The sequence below is a fragment of the Parasteatoda tepidariorum genome, chromosome 3 (genome assembly GCF_982258835.1).
Source record: "Parasteatoda tepidariorum strain Cologne lab strain chromosome 3, Ptep-v5.0, whole genome shotgun sequence".
NCBI classification, from domain to species: domain Eukaryota; kingdom Metazoa; phylum Arthropoda; class Arachnida; order Araneae; family Theridiidae; genus Parasteatoda; species Parasteatoda tepidariorum.
In genome coordinates, this window is record NC_141757.1 from 7,420,318 (window position 1) to 7,442,682 (window position 22,365).

The window sequence follows — 22,365 nt, forward strand, 5'->3', positions numbered from 1 at the left end:
AAATTAATAAATAGCATTGCTATTAGCATTTTAAATGACTTTGCATTAACATTGACTGTTCTGTATATTTAAAAAATTTAATTGAATTTCAAAATGTCATTTTCTTGACATGTCACAAACAATATTTCCAAAAATTACTAGCTTCAAAACTTCCCATAAATTTTTCAATATCTAATTTTTTTTTTATATTCCAAAAACTGTAAACATTTCTAAAATATATGCAGAGGGTATTATTTCCAAAAACTTTGTTAAAAATATGTTAAATGCTGTAAAATGGCAAAATTGTCATTATCCTGGCTGTCATTTTCCTGGCTTATAAATTCCAGGACATTAACACAGTTTTAAGAAACATTTTTATCCACTATAGGGTAAAGAGGGAAAGCAAATATTAACCGAATACCCAATTTAATGAAAGATTGTGATATGCTCGTATGTAATTAAAGTTATTTATTTATTTAATGTTTAATTATTATACACAATTTTATTCTGTACACATTAACAAACAAAAACATTTTTGATTCTTTCTACAGTGAATAAAAGAATTAATTTAAACAAATCATGGTCCATCTAACGCAAAGGCGTTAGGTTTTCGTTTTAAAAACACAGATAGTTAAAAATAAAAGGGATAAACTAGGAGCATCACTGTACAATTTAATTCTGTCATAGTCTTTAAACGCTGCCTGGGTGTATAAATTAAGGAATGTAATAAAGTTGTTAAATAAAATGATTTAAATATTTTAAATTTAAATAATATTATAAAACAATTTCAGATGTTAATTATTATAAAATTAATGTAAATTTTTATAAAACTAATTGAAAAATTCCTAAGATTATCATTTTCATTGTAGAAGCTTTTGAGGTCGTTCTATTACTATTAAAATTAACTTTATTATTCGTGCTGGCAAACAGACTGCTAATTACTTTAAGTGACAAAAAACAAAAGTGTAAAAGACAAAATTTCTTAGAATATCTCAAATTCAAAAATGTCTGCTCCTTACCCAATATCTTCCAGGCATTTTGCTTCCTCTGAAAGTTTCAAGATTAATGAAATTTTAAAAAAATTGTTTTCTTTGTTTTATCTACTTCTTTTCAAATTAAAGTGTGGTAAATTTAAAAACTATCTCATTGTATGTGTGTGTTACTCTTTCACTTTCATTTTACTTAACTAATTTGTTAAAATTAGTCGCCCGGTGGTGACCCGGACGTCTGACGATACAAGTAACTTTTATTTTTGGTTCTTGGATTAATAGGAAACTGCAACTATGGCGGAATCGTCTGCAGTAAAAATTCCCATCTTCAATATTTCTGATCCACACCTGTGGTTCCATATGGTCGAAGCAACTTTCCAGCTTGCGACACCGAAGCCGATTACGGAAAGCAAAACAAAGTTTAACTACTGCCTCGCCCATCTACCTCCTGAAGTAGCCGCAGTTGTAAGGGACGTCATTATAACTCCTGACGTAGACGATCCTTTCAAAAAGCTGAAAGAAGAAATTATTGCACGCTGCGGGGAAACAAAGTCCCAGGAAATTCGACGTTTACTCTCCGGAGAGCAACTAGGAGATAGAAAGCCTAGTGAACTCTTGCGCACTATGCAGAGAAGAGCTGAATCCCACGAAATCTCAGATTCTCTACTTTTGGAACTATTTCTAAATCAGCTACCGCAGCATGTTCAGTCGATATTGGCCGCAATCCCTTCACTAAGTTCAACTAGAGCAGCAGAAATCGCTGATAAAGTAATGGAAGTGTCAACTTCAAGTGAAGTTAGCGTAGTTTCTTCAAACCAACAATGCACCTTTGAACTTTTAGAAGAAGTTAGAGCTCTACGAAAGGAAGTAGCAGCTTTGCGGACACGCAGCAGGTCTCGCAACCGGAATTATGCACAGTTTCGTAATCGTCAAAGCCAATCCTCATCTCCACATCGAAACTCCAAAATGTGCTTTTATCATCGGAAATTTAAATCTGATGCTAGAAAGTGTGTCAAACCCTGCATCTACCAGAAAAACCAAGAAAGGCAAGAGTGAATGCGACTAACATCTTGCCTCCAACAAATTGTCGCCTTTTTGTTAGAGATAGACAATCTAACAAACAATTTCTAGTGGATACCGGAAGTGACTGCTCAATTATTCCAGCAAATAAAAAAGAAAAAACTCTTTCTCCGATTCAGACTTTTAAAGCTGCGAACAATACCATCATAAAAGTATACGGTAAGAAATTGTTAACTTTAGACTTCGGTCTTAGACGAAAGTTTAATTTTCCATTTTATATTTGTGATATAACTAATCATATTATAGGTGCAGATTTTTTATACTATTTCAATCTTAAACCTAATATTATAAAACGTTGCTTAAATGATATTACTACTAATTTAAATTCTCATTGTATTTTTAAAACTTCTGACATTATTTCAATTAAAACTGTTCTTGGTGAAAATTTTTATGAAAAATTGTTAAACGAATATCCTGAAATAACGAAACCTATTTGCTCAGACCAAATTGTTAAGCATAATGTTGTACATCATATAGAAACTTTTGGTTCCCCAGTTTTTGCTAAACCTCGGCGTCTAGCGCCCGATAGGCTAAAAATAGCAAAAATGGAATTTCAACATATGTTAGATTTAGGCCACATGCGCCCTTCCAAAAGTAATTTTTCATCACCTTTACATTTAGTTCCCAAGAAAAATAGTTTGGACTGGCGTCCAGTAGGTGATTATCGAGCTTTAAACGCTCAAACTGTTAAAGATAAATATCCAATTCCAAATATTATGGATTTTACTAGTGAACTACATGGAACTAAAATATTTTCTCACATTGATTTAATTCGAGCTTTCCATCAAATACCTATAGCCCATGAAGATGTACATAAAACTGCAATAATAACTCCTTTCGGATTATTCGAAAGTACTCGTATGCAATTCGGACTTTGCAATGCAGCCAGTACTTTCCAACGCTTTATTGACGAAGTAACTAGAGGCTTGGAAGGCGTTTACGCTTTCATAGACGATATATTAATAGCTTCCGAATCTCCCGAAGAGCATATAAAATATTTCAATTAAGAAATATTCAATTAAGAAGAAGAGCATATAAAATATTTCGCTTACTTCAAATTCTTCACAATAATTATTTTTTGAATTTATTTACATAAAATGTTAAAATTAACATCTCAACTTTGTTGTTTTTTAGTTTCGTAAGTTGAGTTACTTACTATTAGCTCAAAATGACTGTTTTATTAACTTCTAAGTTAATATGTCATTTACCTGGCATTCAAAATTTGGTAAATTTCTATTTTTTTCTTCTTGAGCAAATGTCAATTAACTACACAGCTGTATGCAAGATATTAATAAATGTAACTAAATAAATATACAAAAGAAAAATTAGATTATTTTGAAGACTTTAAATTTGAAGAATTTTTTTTTTCTCCGAATAGTCATGTTTCCAAAGAATCACCCATAAGCCAATTTGTTATTCAAAACCATTTTAAATATAGGTGTATATTAAGTTCTCTAGGAAAATTCGTATCCTTAAAGTAGTGAAGTAGTTACTACAATTTAAAAGTACTTTGTAGTCACTACATTTAAAAAAAAATTGTTGTAGTTAACTACATTTGCAACAAAGTAGGCGCAGTTCTGATAAACTACAAAAATAATATAGTTTTTCTGACCGCTGATCCTAAATCTGAGAGTTAAGAGGACGTACCGAAAGCTTTCCGAAGTCACAGATCAGATGCCTGCTGTCCGGATTCAAGGAGTTTTTGGCACTGAGTAGACCACCGCCGAGGCTGTTGTCACACAATCATACAAATAATAAGAACTTATTGGACTTCTTCGAAAACCTAGAAATAAGCAAACACCTTGTTGCTATATTATTCACATTACTTTAAAAAACACATACTTTATTCCAACTATTATTTTTCATTGCAAAATATTTTAATAATTAAGTAATTGACAAATTGTACTAAAATTTAATATTAAAAATAAACTTGGAACTATCATGGCTTTGCCTTTCAAATAGGAATTGTGTGTAGAAATATCATTTATGTTTTTTGAATTATATTGATTGAAATAATTCATTAAATTGCGCTTTTTCAGAAGTTATTATTTACAGGAACTGAGCATTGAAACAGTAGGACCTTCAAATTTTTTTGTACATTATAAGCATATCCTCCAGTTACTAGAGAAATTCTGTGTTTTCAGAAAAATTTTTTTTTTGATAGTAACAAAAATGTTTAATAAATAGATTACATTAAGTACAGGGGCTGGACAAAATAATGAAAACACTTTGATACTAATGCATTTTTTTGATATTAATCAAAAAATATTTAAAGTATCAGCTTATAAATTGAGATGTCTTTAGAACATGCAATTTCTCATACATATAAATGAAGTTTAAACTTTGAGGTTTGTGGGACTGACAATAAATTACAAACGGAAAAAAAAATTGAACAGCTTATGCTACGCTAAAAAATGTAATAAATTTGTCTACCTCTACATATAAACAACTCAAACAGATGTATGCACAGTGAGCAAAAATACAACCTGTATAACTTTCGCTCTAATGAACAACTTCGCTAATTAGGGCTAACTGTTAAGTTACGAAATCAAACACAAAAACGCACTTTATAACGTATGAATAAACATGGATTTTTTTACATAAAAGAATTTTTCTCTTAAAATCTGGGGGGTAGCCGCAATCACGCAATAGTGATCCTCATAGTATACTCTAATATACTATCATCATCATAGTTGGCCAGACAGCCCAATGTGGGCCAATGCCTTCCTCTGAAGATTTCTCCATATCGACTTCCGATTAATTTTCGATCTCCAATTCTTTTCATTAATTGCAAGAAAATCAGACTCCACCGCATCAGCCCATCTCAAAATACGTCTTCCCCGCTTTCCTGTTCCAGTGGGTCTAAAAAGCAATATCTTTTTTATTGTATTGTCATCACTCATTCGCATCATAAGGGCCATACAATTCAACTCAATTTACTTTTATGCATTTAATAATACCAGGAAGTTTATAAATCTTGTACAGTTCAAAGTTCTCCTTCTCCAGTTATTGCTTTTATTTACACCGCCCAGTATAATGTAATTAGTAACTGCAAGTAGTATTAGTAGCTGCATTATGTTAAGAATTTTGATTATTGGCCAGATCGAGACGGTTTTTTATTTCAGGAGTCATTCTATTGTCAATAGTAATAATTGATCCTAAGTAAGTAAAACTCCTTACTGTTTCGAATTTATAAGAATCTATTTCAAGATAGGGGTCTGGGACACTGTTTCTTGAGAATAATATACTATTATATACTTATAATATGCTATTTTTCATTTCCTAGTTATTTTATTTAGAACACAGACTTAAAAGTTTTTATCACAATTTAATTAATACAACACTAAACAATTCCTAATAGATTAATATCAATAAATAGTAGTGTTGTATTAAAAAAAAATTAAAAAGCATCAGTTAGTCAGAATTCTTTTGTAATAGCAATCATATTTTATTAAGATTTTTAATTTATTTCGAGAATTTCTATGTCAAATAACAGTAAAGTAGGATTTCAATAATATTAAAGAAATGGAAATAAAAAATTGTAAGTTGCTAAATGATCCCTCCCGATTTGCCATTCAAAAATTTCATGATATGATTACTGTATTGATTGTAACCTATTATTTTTAAAACACTAAGAAACGATAGTAGTGAAACTACGAAATTCAACCTACATGATTTGTTGCTGGATTTTCTGAAAATAATAAATGAGTACATGAACTTGAATTCATCACCATTAAAATCAGATTGTGTATCAAATTTTCATTACTAACTGTTTTTTCTACAGATACAAATACTAGCTGTCTTATTGTTTTTTAAGTATGAATACAAGTAATAGAAATATTTATTATGTTCTAGATTTTTTTGCCGAACTTCAAATCATGGAAAGTTCTCTCCTTTATTTTATTACAATATAAAGCACACGAGGTTGCTAATATTGACTACATGTGGTGGTTTAATCTTTAAGGGTTGCTATAACTATATAGGGTTGCTAAAACTCTAATTTTAAACCTGTTTCATTCGCCAAATGTTTAGAGATGAACATTAGTTAAAATTCAAGAGTCTGACCTTCAAAAATCTATTCATACCCCAAGTCAAAATTATTGATGGTCCTATCAAAACATTTTGATGGTTTTTGCTGGGTTCAGTGCGATTCATGAGGGTCCAACATCATTCGATGGTCACCATCATCCAACATTTTCCATTGTGCGTTCATGGTTTTTGATATGCCAGCAAACTTCCATCATTCCATGATGGAAAGTGCTACTTTAATACTATATGGTTAACCATCATGAGAGGTTTGACTCTCATTTTTATAAACTTAATTTTCATTAAACAAGCCCGATTAGCAAGAAAAATAAATATATTCACAGATGGATCCAAGAAGAGTGATGGAATGGGTGCTGCAACTGTACCAATATGAAGATGGCATAATCACATCAACCACACATTTGAAATTTAATTACTACAACGCTATATTCCAGGTTGAAGCAATAGCATTAAAGGAAGCCATCACTCACGCCATAAAACAACAAATCGCAAGTCAAACTACAATATGGTCAGACAGCATTTCAACACAATAATAGCACTTAAGAATTATAACAACACTCATCAAATTATACAGGACATCCAAAATCTACTTAATATTACTAATGGCCTCCAAATCTCATGGATTAAAGTACATAATAACGATGGAAACGAAAAAGCTGATAACTTAGCTAAAGCGGCATTTAATAAGGGTCAATTTTTCAACATCAAAGTTCCCCATTCATTCATTAAGCTTAAAGCTATAACACAAATTAAGAAGGCAAAATTCATATATTGGAGAGAGGTTAAAATATAAGTTTAGAGGTGTTTACGACGTTCATCAATAAGATAATGTTTGAAGGCAAAATTCGGTTATTTTTCTTTTCAAAGAAATTGGCTAAAACCTTTTTAAGACGTAACTTTTTTTTGGTGGAAGGGCTAACGAAAATATTGTTTTGAGCAAACGAGTTCCCAAAATTAGACTAAAGTTTTGAGCTTAAATTCAAACTTGTTATTTGGTCAGAAATCAGATAAAGCTTCTCACTTATTTTTCAACGGTCAAGAAATTTTTTTTTGATGAGTAAACCCGCAGGTGGTCAGCATGCACCACGCGTAGAGTGGCAGAACTCATACCAATATTCCTTTCAATATCTTTGTTTGTTCAGCTAAGGAATGTGTGTTACTTTCTTATAGCTACTTTGTAATGAACTTATTTTAACAAACAAAATCATTGATGAACATCTTCAAAACTTTCAACTTAGATTTACAAATATTTAACATAACTTTTACAGACGAACGCACTTACGAAAATTTGTAATTAATTCACGATTTTCGAGATGCATAATTACAACTTCTGATTCAAGAACTCATTTCAGTCATAATTCTTTTTTTGTTGGGTGATTTATAAAACTTTTTGTTGGGCTAATGACTTTCTAAATTGGGCTAAAAATTATCTAAAACCTATTTTGATCATTAATTTTGCTTTAGTAATAAGTTAGTTAAAAGTTTTGATGTCAACGCGAGCTAACAATTTCCTTAAATGGGCAATGTTTTGAAGCAAAATTTAATTTTGTATTTGCCCACTTTACATTTTAGCCCAAATTCGTTTTGGATTAAAAATTGTTCGGAAGGTTAACGATTTCCTACAATAATCTTAAATATGGTGGAATAGCATAGGGTGTTTTACATCATAATTTAACTAGAAACACAACTGGACCATAACTATTTTTTGGCTGATTAACATTTAAACTTTTGGTTCTTAGGACAAAAATCAGTTGAAACCTGTTTCTGTTGAGGCTCTTTTCCCATTTTTTATGGGTGGACTAACGAAATTTTTTGTCGTGTTGACATGAGAGATTAAATCCCCACAATAAGCTAATAGTTCGTAACGAAATTCGTAAATTAAGTTTAAAAATTTGTTCAGTCAATCAAAAACTGTTACAAGAGCGAGTTTGTTATTCCAAAACACTTTTATCAAAATTGTTCGTTTCAATATTTTATCCTTTTCCGACAGCGAATATTTAATTTAAGATATGCGAAATTATCAGTTTTTTAATTGTTCTAGGCTATTTTATTTCATCTAAGAAATTAGGTACATCGAAAATACGTTCTGTTTGTTTAAAATATTATCAATGCTTTACGAGTATGCATTCGCTTATGAAGTTGTGATTAACTATCTATTTTTCGTAATGGCAAGCTTAAATCAATGTTAACGCTCAGCTGCAGCCACAGGGTCATTTTCTTTGCATCCATTGATTAACCTGTTAAGATTTGCCACCATAAATTTGAAAAACCAGTAACATTTGAACTGTGTTTCTTTTCTAAACTAACATTAAAAGTAGTTGCCAAGAATCGCAACAAATTACTTTTTTTTTGTATCGCATTACTCACTCAGGGTTCGTAGCCAAGTATTTCAACAAAAAATAAGCACCTTTCAAGTACTTTTTAAGAACTCAAAAATATTTTAAAGCACTAATTGCATTAGGTAACAAAATGCAAAATAATTTTCAAAGACTTAAGATGATCATGATAAAATAACTAGTTTCTGACAAAGAACTCTTTTCTTGATTTTATTAGCTATTATAAAATGATCGAGATATTTTTCGGTACGATATCAGAGGGTGAAAAATGAAGACTGAAATTAAGAATATCTTGCAAAGAGTTGCAAACGAGAGTGCAATAATCTCACCGATCCTAGCTCAGTAGACACACATGCAGACCCTCAAGTATTACATAAAACATGTAAAATGATTGGCGCTTTCATACGCTATGGACCGATGGTCTCATTTTCGAAAAGGGAAAGTTAAGCACTTTTTAAAAACACCCAATGACAAAAGCACCCTTAAGGGGTTTTAGGTAACGAAAATAAAAAATAAGCACCTTTAAGTACTTTTTAAAAACGCTATGTACCATGTCACTATCCTACTTTTGTATAACAGTATCACACTACACAACAAACTACAAAAAAAATTTAGCGACTACAGTAGTTTCACTAGATATGGTGCGCTGCTTCCGACAAGTGCAATACATTTTATGTCTTAATAGATTCATCGTGCAATTATTTGCTAAATAAAAATTGGAGGGGAAGAAATGTGCAAAAGCACCAATAATCCAATATTGTTTACTTTAAATACTAAGATTGCATCAGATAGCAAAATTCCTTTGCAAATTTATAATCAAGTTTTTAAAAATAAATTACAAGCTCACTATATATTTAAAAAAATGTCTTCATCAATAAGTAAACCCCTGTGGCAGAATTTTTTGGGGTTTTTTTGCAACATTCCTCTATAATACTAATATCTTTCTGCAAGATACTTTTAAAAATAAAAAATATACATGTTACTAATTTAAAGTAACAAAATCATCAACTTCAACAAAAAAAAACTTCTGGTAAAAATAAAATTACATAACTTTTTATTTGAACATTTAATATTTTAGATGAAATTCTAGGATTTTGTATTGGGAAAACACACCAATTATTTCCTTTTGCATTTTGTAAATCATGACATTAGAATAATCGTGAAATCAGTTGCAGTAACTACCAAAAAAAAATTTATGACAAAATCACTTGAATCAGACTCTTCAAAAAGAGGTTACTAAAGGCGAATATTTTATTTTGAGATTCAGTTGTTGTAATAAATAATATCGTATTAAAAATATAGGATTTTAATAACTGTGGAAATCGATAGTAATAACTACATTAAAAAAAATTGATCGAAAATTTTTGCAGGAAAGAAAACGAAAATTTTTTACTTCCCAAAGGAAAAATTTTGTGTCCAACGACAGTGTCGCCTTGTCACCTCGATTCTGCCACGGGGAAGTAAACAAAATTAACACACATACAAGTTCTCCTTACAAAAAAAAGAGATCATATGATGCCATCACAATCTTTCATTTGACACTCATAATTTAAAAATGTAGAAATCTTGTTATTACTTTGACCTATTTCATGTTTTCAACCAAAATGTGTAAATCAATGTCTAGCACTTTTCGAAAATTGATGACTAACAATAGAAAATGCATTAATTTAAAAGAAAGTCAACCAACTGAATAGATTAGAACTTTCGATCTCTATTTCAGCTGTTACTATAGTTGTCACTTCCAATATACTCCAATTGTTTTTTTGTTTTTTTTTCTTAAACACAGCAGTTTAAGATAAATACTTTAAAATTAAAGAAAAAATTATGAGTACTTTAAACCTTGTCTATTTTTAGATCTTAATTTATTAAAATAATTACAAATCAGAAGCATATTGTATATAAGTAATTTAAAAGTAATATAAATTATTGATTGAAAAAAATTAAGTTAGTAAGATAGTGGTAAAATAAATTATTTTAACTTAATCAGGAAAATAAAATAATAAGGAACAAAGACAGAGATATATGTTCATTTTGAAATTACAATTGAAGCTATTGGATTATGATATAAATTATAGATTATTAATATTTAACAAATAAATACTTTCTAGTAGTAGATGGCACAGGTATATGTAGTACAGCATTCAATGCTTCCATGTTAGATGGCAAATGACAAGACAATTGTAGAGTTAAATCACAATCCCTATAGAAAAAAAATATGTTTACAATTTCAAATATATATTTTTTTGTATTAATTAATTTAAAATGAATCGAATAAACATCAGATTAACCAACTTTCAAAATTTAATGTTTAGTTAATCAAAGGTAATTTTTCTTGTATGACAGAAATAATTTATTTATAACACTACATGCATGCTATCACTAAGTTCATGAAACTTTTTTCTCATTGGCAACAAAACACTGAAAGAAACTGATCTATAGTTGGGAAGAAGTAAAAAGTTAAAAGCTAACTTTCAATGTAAACCAGCAAACTGAGCTATACTTGTGTTTTAATTTTGTTTCCTAATATACACAGGTTACAATATAATTAAGACTTTTCTTTGAGTCTTCATGATGCTGCATAATCTATGCAGATCACTTAATAGTTTGTACACGAAAGAAAAATATTCTAATAAAGAGTCACACTGTCTTATTTAATCTATGAGCTGAGGTATTCATCAATGCCATACGGTGTCCAATATGTTAATCTGTTGCAACTCCAAACATTGAATTTTAATTTTTGTGTACATAGAAAAATTCATTGAATTATCCAGTCCAAATCTAATTCCCAAGTAGTAGTACGGAAAAACTACTTGGTAGTATTTCAGTACCACTAAGTAGTTTACCAAGAAGTTGGAAATTAAAGCTTTTACAAAATTTCTAAGAAAGAATTAAAAAGTACTACAAGGAACTAGTATTTAATGAGCGAGTAAAATCAGCTCAAATAGCGAAGCAATCTGAAAGGGTTAACAAGCACAATCAGTGTGTACTATCATTACATTACAGTCGGACCTCTATTTAACAAAGTCGCTAAATCCCGAGAATAAATTTAATACAAGGAAAATTAGCTAAATAGATAATCACCTTTTGAAATACATAAACAGCACAAAACAGGTTATAAAATCATAAACACTAAATTAAAATAGAAATGGCCACACCTTTATCTTGTAAACTAGTATCTACTATTTATTTTATAAATCTTCAGCATAAAAGAAATCTGCATGAAAGCAAGAATAGAGCAAAGCATTATTCAGTACATGCTACATACATTTTCAACTAAAAAAAATGCTAAATTTATGTATAAAATTATAGCTGCATTTATTATAAAAGTAATTTTAAACATACATCACCACATGCGTTCTTAAGTTTAATACTGATAAAACCCGTTAATCTAGTCTGAGTTTTTTGCTTGAAATGCAAACAAAAAGGGATTTTGCTGCTTTTTCTAAAAGTTATGTGGCTGCGAAAATCAATTCAAGGTCATTTCCTTCATAAAATGCGTGAACAAGTTTGAAATGTTCTGAATATTTCAGAACATTTCAAACACGTGGATCTCAAAGAAAAGTTCGTTAAATAGAAAATTCACTTCTATTTGGAAGTTATTTTACCAAGAAATTTCCAAAATGTTCTTAGTTTCTTGAAGAAAAAAATCCCAAAACAGAGAAATTCGCAAAATGGAAGTTCGTTAAAAAGAAGTCCGACTGTAATTAAAAAATATTGCAATGAAAACTTGTGATAAAACCAAAATAATGAATTAAAAAGAATTTCTTATTGTTAATAGATTTCAGAATATATATTATTTATTGCTATCATGTACATTCAAAAATTTCTTTTAGGCAATAACAATATGAGTAACTACAGGTTGATTGCAATTTGTAACCCTGAGTTGATGAAAAGCTTCTGCAAAATACAATTGTATTTTGCTTGTTCCGACTAATTTCATTTTTTGTGAGGTAAAAACTTACCTGCCATTAATAAAATGAATAATATTTTACTCAGTGAGTTAACTGTGATGTTATTGGCGTGTATAGAAGTCTATTTTGGATGTTATATTAATGTTTTAAGGAATATTTGATCTTGAATTTTATGAGATTCGATTTGGCTACTTTAAATATTTAGAAAGATTTGGAAACCAGGCAGTCATTTTTTTATACATATAAATCACTCATTAGAAGAATTATCAATAATAGATTATTTATCTTACCTATTGCAAGTAAAATACATAAATAAAAAATACAGCTATTTTTATAAATATTTCTTTAAAAAAATCCTTATTTTACTTCATTTAATTTTCGAAAAAAAAACAAAAAAAAACAGCTAGCTTTTTTGTATTGCATTGCAATATAGTAGTAGTTACAGAATAATATGAAAAAGAATTAAAAGATCATAAAATCAATTTGCATTCTGCATAGTTATATTAAGAAAAATATCAAACATTAGTGACTAGACTATGTTTACATCCATAATATTAAATCTTAAAATAAATTTTTAAGAAAATTGACATGCAGTGTAAATTATGCTAAAATTGGCATATTTGCTAAGCTCTAAAATAGGCTATAGTATCTAAAGTTAGCTTGCAAGTTAATAAAAAATGAATAGTCAATGCAATAATCCAAGTTAATAAAACATTTAACTTGTATAAACAAAAATAGTTATAAAATGCATGTTCTTTTTTGGATTAAAAATGAATAATCAATTCAGATTATAATTATTAAAAAAAAAAGCAATGTTATTACAAACCGAATTTTAAATTAAAATTATCATAAGAAACTCATATTTAAAAAAAAACTCCTTTAAATAACAAATTTAATAATACTCAGCAGTTAAGAAAAAAGAAAGTCACCTGTTCTTATCCACATCTTCAACAATCGAAAGCAGTCTAAATGGCACAAATGATGCACTAGTCGTGGAATAATAAGTTATTGCTTTGACCTGAAAAAAAAATTAACAATCATTAACAATTTCAAACAATTATAAACCATTACATATTATCAGCACATAAAAGATAGGATATCTAAATAATGCAATAAAGCTAGAAAATATTGCAATTTTTAAGATTATGATTTAAGTCTATTAAAAAAGCTTCATAGAAGTAAAATATAAAAAGTAAAATCACAATCAACTATATGATTATAACATAAAAGGTAGAATGAATAATCTTTTATAGAAAGATAGTATTATAGATCAAACTCTTTTTCACAAAACTAAATTGGTATAATTAGGTAGAGATCAAAAGGGAATAAGAAACAAATAATTATTTTCGTTATACAGGTGACTAAAATATTAAATGTTTGCAAAATTAATTCTATTGTGGCACAGTGCCTTGTTGATTCTGATGTGAATGTTTAGTGAGAAAAAAAATTATGACTGCGAATCAAACTCGGGGGTTTATGATTATAATAAGCAAGGGGTGAAGTCTCAAAGTCTAGTAAAAAATAGTTAGAAGAAATATATTATAAAATATAGAAATTTAAAAAAAAAATATTAAACAAAATTTAAGAAAATATTCCATATGTTAAATTGATTTATAACGCACTGATGTAGAAATCATCAATAGTATAATCAAAGAAACTAAAAATAAGTTGAAACTATAAATAGTATTCTCAAAAATATTTAATAGTTTATGAAACTGCATGCTAAAATTTTAATTTCATGAAAGTCTCAGTATTTTAGTACACTTAAATATTATTCATTGGCTGTAGAAATATTATTTGTTATTAATTTAATATACTTTATTTTTTAACAGTAAATTTATTAGATGTGAAAATAAAATTAAATCTATCTTATTATTCATCATGTCACATTCCTATTATAAAAACAGCTTAATTCAAAGGAATGTAAACAATTTTTCAAATTTAATACAACTTCTAACAGAGAATATTAAAATGATATCAAAATTTTTATATTTTAATTTGAATTTTACATTCGAATATTTTTAGTTTTGTGCAGATAATGTAATAAAAATTAAACCGAAATCAAATAAAATTCAAACTGATTTTCTGCTGAAGACATACAGGGTGCGCAGTCACACTTTTCAGCAAAAATAAACACCTTTTAAGTACTTTTTTATCACTCAAAAAATATTTTTAATCATTTTCAGAAAAAAAAACATAATTAGGATCTGTGCAGTAGTAACAATTATTTTTTCTATTGTTTATGATAAAATAACCAGGTTTTCATGATAAAATAACCAGGTTCTGATAAATATTGCAGAGAAAATTGAAAAAAAAAAATCATTTATTTTTGCAATTTAGAATGACAAACAACACGGCAAAAAAAAAAAAAAATCTTTTTTAAAAGACAGAAAATTAAGCTCTTTTTACATATCCTGAATAAAAAAGAACCTTTAAGGGCTTTCAAAAAACGTAAATCAAAAATAAGCCCTTTTTAGAAACGCTATGCACCCTGTGCATAACCATAATGTATTAATAATGCATTAAAAACAAAAAAAATTATTACAAGTGTTTACTTCAAAAGAAACAAGCATTCAAATATTTATCAATGAAAAGAATTATTCATTCATAAAAAAACACTTAAATTAATCTAAAACAAATGTTAAACAGTTAAAGAATTAATTATAGTTATTTATAATTTCATACAGACACAAACTATGAATATAAGAAATTACAAATTTCTTTTTTTTTAAAAAGTTTGTTACTTATAAATAATAGAACAGTAAATAAATAAGAATATTAATCAAAAAAAATAATCCTGCAAAATTTTTAAAAAATATAAAAACAACAAGCTAAAAAATTTTGCTAAAATAAAAATTACCTTTCATTACGTCACCTTGTTTTAAATTATCTTCTAAATTCACAGTTATTTTATGACTAAGCGGTGAGAAGATTTTCAAGAGTATCATTCCATGCAATTCGTACTTTTGAATTATTCCCTGAAAATTAATAAGTTTTAAAATGGTAAGAAATTCATCAATCTGTCCTTAAAAAAAACGAATCACACATTTAACAATGAGTAAAATAAAGCAAAACTACTTTTCTTTAATTTAAAACTACTACAAACATTATTTCCAAAAAAATGAAAAGTTTCCAAATTAACTAAAAATAAACTGCATTTATAAAGTTAAGATATATCTTACTTAAAATAGTTGATCCAAGGTCAGAAAAAAAATTTCTACAGAAGCAGCACACAATTTTTTTTTGTGAAAAGAAAGAAAATTTTCATATTAAATTAACTAACTCTTGAACTTTACAAAGACAATTTCATAGAACTCAACTGATATGGCGCAGATACTAAAGAAGCTACTTCAAAAATATCCTTTTTAGTCTTATAAAATGTCATGCAATATTGTTTTAGATTTTATCTGTGTTTCAAACTATTTTCCTAAGAAGAAATAATTCTTAAGCAAAAATTACAAAATATAAACCAATTTTTAAAAATAGCTGTTTAATATATATATGTAGGTTTCAATACCATAGAACAATCTTTTTCTTATTCACATGCATTCCGGAGACCTCTGCGCGAAGGCAGCTCTCACGAGTCATGTCAATAAAACTGCTATATCCTTCTATCCTTTTTATTTCTATTAAATTGTTATGTTTTCTAAATTATCGTCGTTATTTACTCCTATGCTGCACTAACTCCCCCCCCCACATATATATATATATAGTCAGACTTCTATTTAATGAATTTTTCTTTGAGAACCACCTATCCCTATTTCTCAAAATATTTCAAACTTGTGGATGTATTTTAAGGAGAAAATGACCTCGAATTGATTTTCGAAGCCATTTCACATTCAGAGAAAGCAGTAAAATCCCTTTCCTCTTTTGTTTGCATTATTAACAAAAAACTCAGACAAAATTAACAGATTTGATCAGTAGCAATTAAACATAAGATGGTATTGCATGTGCAAAATTAATTATATAATAAATGCAGCTATAATTTTATACATAAATATAACTTTCTTCAGTTGAAAACGTATGTAACATGATAGTATAACACTGAATAATGTTTACCTCTATTCCTGCTTACAATTTAAAAAATAAACAGTATATACTAGTTTACAAGATAAAGGTGTATCAATTGCTATTTTAATTATGTCTAGTGCTTATGAATTTAAAACCTGTTTTGTGTTAGCATTTAAAAAGGTATTTCCTCTTTAAGGAATTTTCCATGTATCGAATTTATTATCAGGATTTAGTGTCATCTTTAAATAGAGGTTCGATTGTATAGATATAACTTTACAATATATGCAATATATCGAAACTTTATTAATTAGAGCACTCAAAGAATTGACTAAGAGCTGCAGTCATTTAGATTGATAATTCTTAGTGACTTTAGTCTTGAGCAATAATCTTCAAATCTTTCTTTATTCTTGAAAGTTTTGTGTTTAGAGAGAAATAAATTTAAAGAAATATCAATATTAAAAAGCACATCCTGATTTTTAAAATTTTCTTTAAGGAAAATGGATAACTACAAAAAAATTTACTTATCAGTTCAAAATGCTATTTCAGATGGTATTTACATTGGTAATTCTCAATCGTTTCAATAAAAAAAAAAATTTAAATAGTTATTTTTCCAAAAAAAAATATACATAGAAAGGAAAAATAAAGCAATAAATTGAGTAGAAAATAATTTTGAATTAAAAACAATATAGCCTCAATTTATTTCAATAATCCCTCAGTACAACAAAACATTTTGAAATAACTCAACATTGTTTTATGAATATCTAAGAAATGATGGCATTGCACTTTTAGGAAAAGCAACAAAGAAATGATATTCAGAAAATTTCCAGGTAAGGAACAATTCGTAAAATTGTAAAAATATCAAATTCAACAAAACAAAAGGTTTTAAGCGTGGTAACATTATAATAAAAAAAAGTAATAAGTTCATAGGTCTTCTCTTAATATAATTTTAAAAGTATACACCCATAAGCAGTACTTAAATATAAATTTAGATTTCATAAGGAAAAAACAATTATGCAAGGATTATTTAGTTAAGAAATAAACTATGCTTTTATAAATTGAGCCACCGTTTCACGAAGAATGGGTAGGAATTGGCTTGGTAATAATTATTTTTGAAAATCAGAGTTACGTTTAAAACACTTATTGTTGTTGTAGGCCATTAGGGTGTGATTGCATTTGTTTTCTAGTGGCACAATCTATAACCAAGAATTTGACTTCTGCCACACCCAGACCCCATTTTCACGAACACAAGTCCTGTACACTGCTAACCAGAATATCCCGTTAAAACACTTGCTTTTCACATTAAACAAAACACTTATTTTAAGCATGTATTTTTAAACATTATTCTTTGTTAAGTTCAAAAATTGACGTAGAAAATTCTAAGTCAGAGAAGCAACTATATCTTTAGAACAAAAACCATAAGTTTAAAACAAATTATTTGCTTACAGCAAATGAAAATAAATTGGCAATTATTTTAGCTCATTAAAAAGATATTGATAAAAAAGTGTTTCCAGCAAGTCTCATGCAGTTTAACGCTCACAAAATTTCCAACAAGGTTTTTTTTTGTAGAAAGAAAAATACAACTACTTTTGGGGTTGCTAAAGCAGCAAAACTTGAAACAATATTCAAAGATTTTACAAAATAATACATTTTTATGTTTTTAAAGTAAATGTGTTTTAAAATAATTATCTTTTACTTTGTAAATAAAAACAATTTTAATGCATACATGAAAAAATAAAATCTGCACGAATGTTCCTTGCATTAAAAAAAAAGTATTTGTAGAAAGAAAAATAGGACTACTCTTTTTTTATGCAATGTATTTGTAGAAGGAAAAAAATTGTAGAAAAAAAAAACTATTGGTGGGTTGCTAAAGCAACAAAATTTGTAACAATATTCAAAGCTCTTACGAAATAAAATATTTCATGTTTCTAAAGTAAAAGTGATTTAAAACAAATTTCTTTCACATTGAAAATAAAAAAACAATTTTAACACATACATGAAAATATAAAATATGCACGAATATTTCTTGGATTAAAAAAATAATTGTAGAAAAAAAATATAACAATTCTTTCAATATTTCTTTCTACAAAGTATTTGTAATAAAAAATAGGACTTTTGGGGGATTGTTAAAGCAACGATATTCAAAGTTCTTACAAAATAATACATTTTTATATTACTAAAACAAATGAGCTTTAAAATAAACTTCTTTCACAATATAAATAAAAAAAATTTTAATACATACATGAAAGAATAAAATATGCACGAATATTCCTTGCAGTAATAAAATGTTTCGTGCAAAACATTTTTTTTTATTTTTACAATCATTTCATTTCATTGAATGCGAAATATATTAATTTTGTTTTTAATGTTAATTCATATAAAATGGATAAACTAACTAAGACATGTTGCAAAATTTTAAACTAACTATGTTTTGTAATCGAATAATTTATTACCTCTTTAGAAATATGGACCACTATTTTTTCAATAACATCAACAAACACTTCATTCTCCAAGTTCTATAAATGAAAAATTCAGTTAAATTTAACTTTTTGGTGCAAGGAAAAAAACTAAATAAATAAACAAGCAATGCTTTTAAATCACTCTCTGATACAGTATGCACTTTCTTCGATACTTTAAATTGTTTAATATCCACTAGTTTCTCTAATTTTTGCATGAAATTAGTTGTATTTTATTTGTATCAGTTAAAATATTAAAATTTTCTAGTTAAATTTTTTTAACAATAAAATAGCATTTCCTTTTGCTGAAAACAAATTATAAATGCCAAAACTGTTTAAGAGTTCATGATTTATTAAAAAAAGGAAATTTAAGTTTTTAGAAAAACAAAATGCAAGGAAAATTACAGTGAACTAATATTACTTGCATTATAAATTTAGATCTTTCTGAATTTGTTTTCAACTAAAGTGGAATAATCTTTTAAAAAAAGTTCACAGAACAATAACTCATTTTCAAATAGTTTACGTACTTGAATTTTTTATTATTCAATAACTACACATCCTACAGTTTTGTTGCGTGAAAAGTTTTTACAAAGTCTTTCTAATAAAATATTAGTAAAGGAATTTTAATTAATAATTCAAAAAGCGATTTTGATTCAAGTTTTAATCTGTCATATATATTGCATGATATAGACTGAAGCAGTGCAATAACACCTTACAAATTTGTCAGCAGATAATTTAGTAAAAATATCTATCAATAAAAGTGCATTGGTTACAAATCTAAAAGATAAGAATGAGAAATATAGTTTACTGCAGAATTTAAAGTTTTAATAAAATGAAAAAACGAATTTATCAAGCAAACTGAAATAGATTCTTATTTTATTATTATTTTTTCTTACTTTATTATGCTTGGTATAAACAAATAAAACAAATTATCCAGAAGATGATAACTAGAAAATGATGAATTTGAAGATTTTAACTAAATACTTTTCAATACTCAAAATCTTATTTACTTACTGTAAACAAATATAACAAATCTAAAACAAAAGTTACAATACTAAAAGTTTTAATGAGTCAAAGAAAGAAAGTAACAGCTGAAAAATGTTTGACTTAATGATTAGATTTTCAGTACTAATATAAAATGTTAATAACTTTAGAATTATTAACGGTCTAAATTATGCAAAGAAATTTGTATAGACAATATTTTAAACATAAAAATCAGTCACGAAAACGTTTTCAAATAACCTGTCTATCTTAACACTCAAGGAGGACATCTCTTAAATCTGATCCCAATAGAAACCAGTCAAATGTTTGGTTCTTTAATGTTAATTTTACTTTTTGCATATGTCTTAAGAACTATTTTAGAAAATAAAACAAAATTGCACAAAACTCGTTTATCTAAAGAGTTTCATACAGATCATAATTTTGTGAAATTATTTCTTGTTCTATTATTTATTATTTAGTTGCATCAAAAATTATTAAAGTATTTTTTTGAACTTGATGCACTGTACTTAATAAGTAGTTTTGCATAAAAAATCACGCATTAACTGATGCTTCTTTTTTTAAAGATTACATAAATTATATTTATTTAATAAAGAATCTAATATAAAAATATACATAAAACAAAACATACCATCAGCTGAGATCTAGATTTTACTAATGGTCTTCCTGCAGCCAGATTAAGAATAAAATTTTTTCCCAGATCAAACTAAAAACAACACAAGTTTCAGCAACATAAGTTTCAGAAAATCAAACAGAAAATTATTTCTATTGAAGTTGTTAGAAAATAAAATATTTGAACTTATGTTCTTAAACAGAAAAAAAATATTAACATGAAAATTTTTTAAACCAAAATCAGCATAGTCAAAAATAAGAAAATTTTACAGTTTTAAACATTTCACTTTCACATAGGATAATGAATTGTTTATAATAGACCATGATGAGAGATTTTAAAAAATCAAGTGAATATGATTTTTAAATCACATCCAATTTGAGATTTATTTATTCCTTTAAATACAAAGCACAAACTTTGATATTTAAATCCTGTGATATAAATCACGTCGTGATTAAAAATATTGATGTGGGACTTTCAAATCTAATGAAATCTGATCATGTTCTGTGATTCTTTAATTTACACGAATGCGGATCGCATGTGATTTTTAAATCACCCGAACATTGATCATACCAATATAGATTATAACGTATAATTTTTTAAAAACATGCTAATGTGTTTCATGATTAACAATTTTTAAATTGCACAAATGGATCTCATTGTAGGAATCTTTAAATTGCACGAATACGGATTGCACTTTGTGATTTTAAATTCAAGTGAATTCAAATCATGATATGCAATTTTTAAATCGCACCAAGATAGATGTGATGCGTGATTTTTTTAAAAACCACTTGAATGCAGATCGCCATGAGTCATTTTTTAAATCGGACAAATATAAATCACGATGCGTAAATTATAAATCACGTGAATACAAATTGTGATGTGCGATACATGAATCTTTATACTTTTATGGTATTTTTGAAAAATTTATTATAACGTTCACATTTGGAATTTGAGTTATCACTTTTTGAGGTGTTTGATGCGTGATGATTCCACCAAAATTTACATAATTTAGTTATACTATTTCAATAGTTATGTATCATATTTTTGGTCCTTTTCACATGGTTCTTCAAACTCTGATATTTTTAATGCATAATTAGGCCATGTGAATTTCAAATTTGAGTTGTCACTTTGGCACATTCAATTCGCAATGACTCCCTAAATCCATGCTATTTTCGGACATTTCCACTAGTTTTATTCTCATTTTGATCATTTTTATTTGATTTAAAAAGTCAATTTTTGAAATGCACAGTTAAGATCAATTCTATCATAAATCCAGGTCATGGATGGATCGATTTTTTGGTAGTTGTTTGTCGTTTCTTAAATATTTGCATCCGATGCAATTAATAGGATATTACAGGTAGCAATTTTTATTTTTTCCCTCAATGATTCCATTACTAGTTCACATTAATTTTCTATTGCGGCATTTATTACAATTACTTATTTTTTCAATCGTTTTGACATTTTTAAAAATACCCATATTTCTGACACACTCCATTTTCAAAATTCCAGAATTACGTTCAATATAAAACTATGAGTCAATAAAAAAATAATGTGTATAAAATGTATGAATTTAGCAGAAGGAACTAATTTTGTTCAAACTAATTCTCTTAAAAAAAAATTTTTTTTTTTCATGATAAAATTAAGAGCTTTGGATATTTTGGAAGTCCTAAAAGCTTGGTAAATATATGTGAACAATATTCTTTTTTGTGATAGGTGCTCCTTTTTGAGAAGGAAATACTATCCTTTTCTGTTTCTAGCACCCTGCCATTTTTAAAAGTGTAGAATAAAAACTGTTTCCAATAAGAGAAATGATGCCTTTTAACGAATAAAATGCTGTTTTAGGTCAAATAGCCAAATCTTTCAATAAAAAATAATTACCTTTTAAGTACTTTTTAAGCACTAAAAAAATATTTTCAAGATTTAAACGATCATGATGAAATAACTAGT

The 22,365-nt window shown here is 27.4% G+C and overlaps 1 protein-coding gene and 1 long non-coding RNA gene across 4 annotated transcripts in view; one reads left to right on the forward strand and one right to left on the reverse strand.

The window, feature by feature from the left end:
* The window catches only part of LOC107451974 (ubiquitin carboxyl-terminal hydrolase 34), a 93,049-nt gene that overhangs the window by 46,162 nt on the left and 24,522 nt on the right, over nt 1-22,365 (reverse strand). For all 3 annotated transcript variants that reach the window (XR_015432386.1, XR_015432387.1, XR_015432388.1), the window contains 6 exons: nt 20,437-20,511; nt 18,804-18,866; nt 15,203-15,320; nt 13,272-13,360; nt 10,533-10,631; nt 3,696-3,831 (listed from right to left, as the gene is read on the reverse strand). This is a non-coding gene — a long non-coding RNA (ubiquitin carboxyl-terminal hydrolase 34). The remainder of the gene's footprint in view (nt 1-3,695; nt 3,832-10,532; nt 10,632-13,271; nt 13,361-15,202; nt 15,321-18,803; nt 18,867-20,436; nt 20,512-22,365) is intronic.
* Nucleotides 1,263-2,296, forward strand: LOC147812733 (uncharacterized). Its single transcript, XM_087158456.1, has one exon. It carries the CDS (start codon nt 1,263-1,265, stop codon nt 2,022-2,024), a length of 762 nt encoding a protein of 253 aa, XP_087014582.1. The 3' UTR covers nt 2,025-2,296.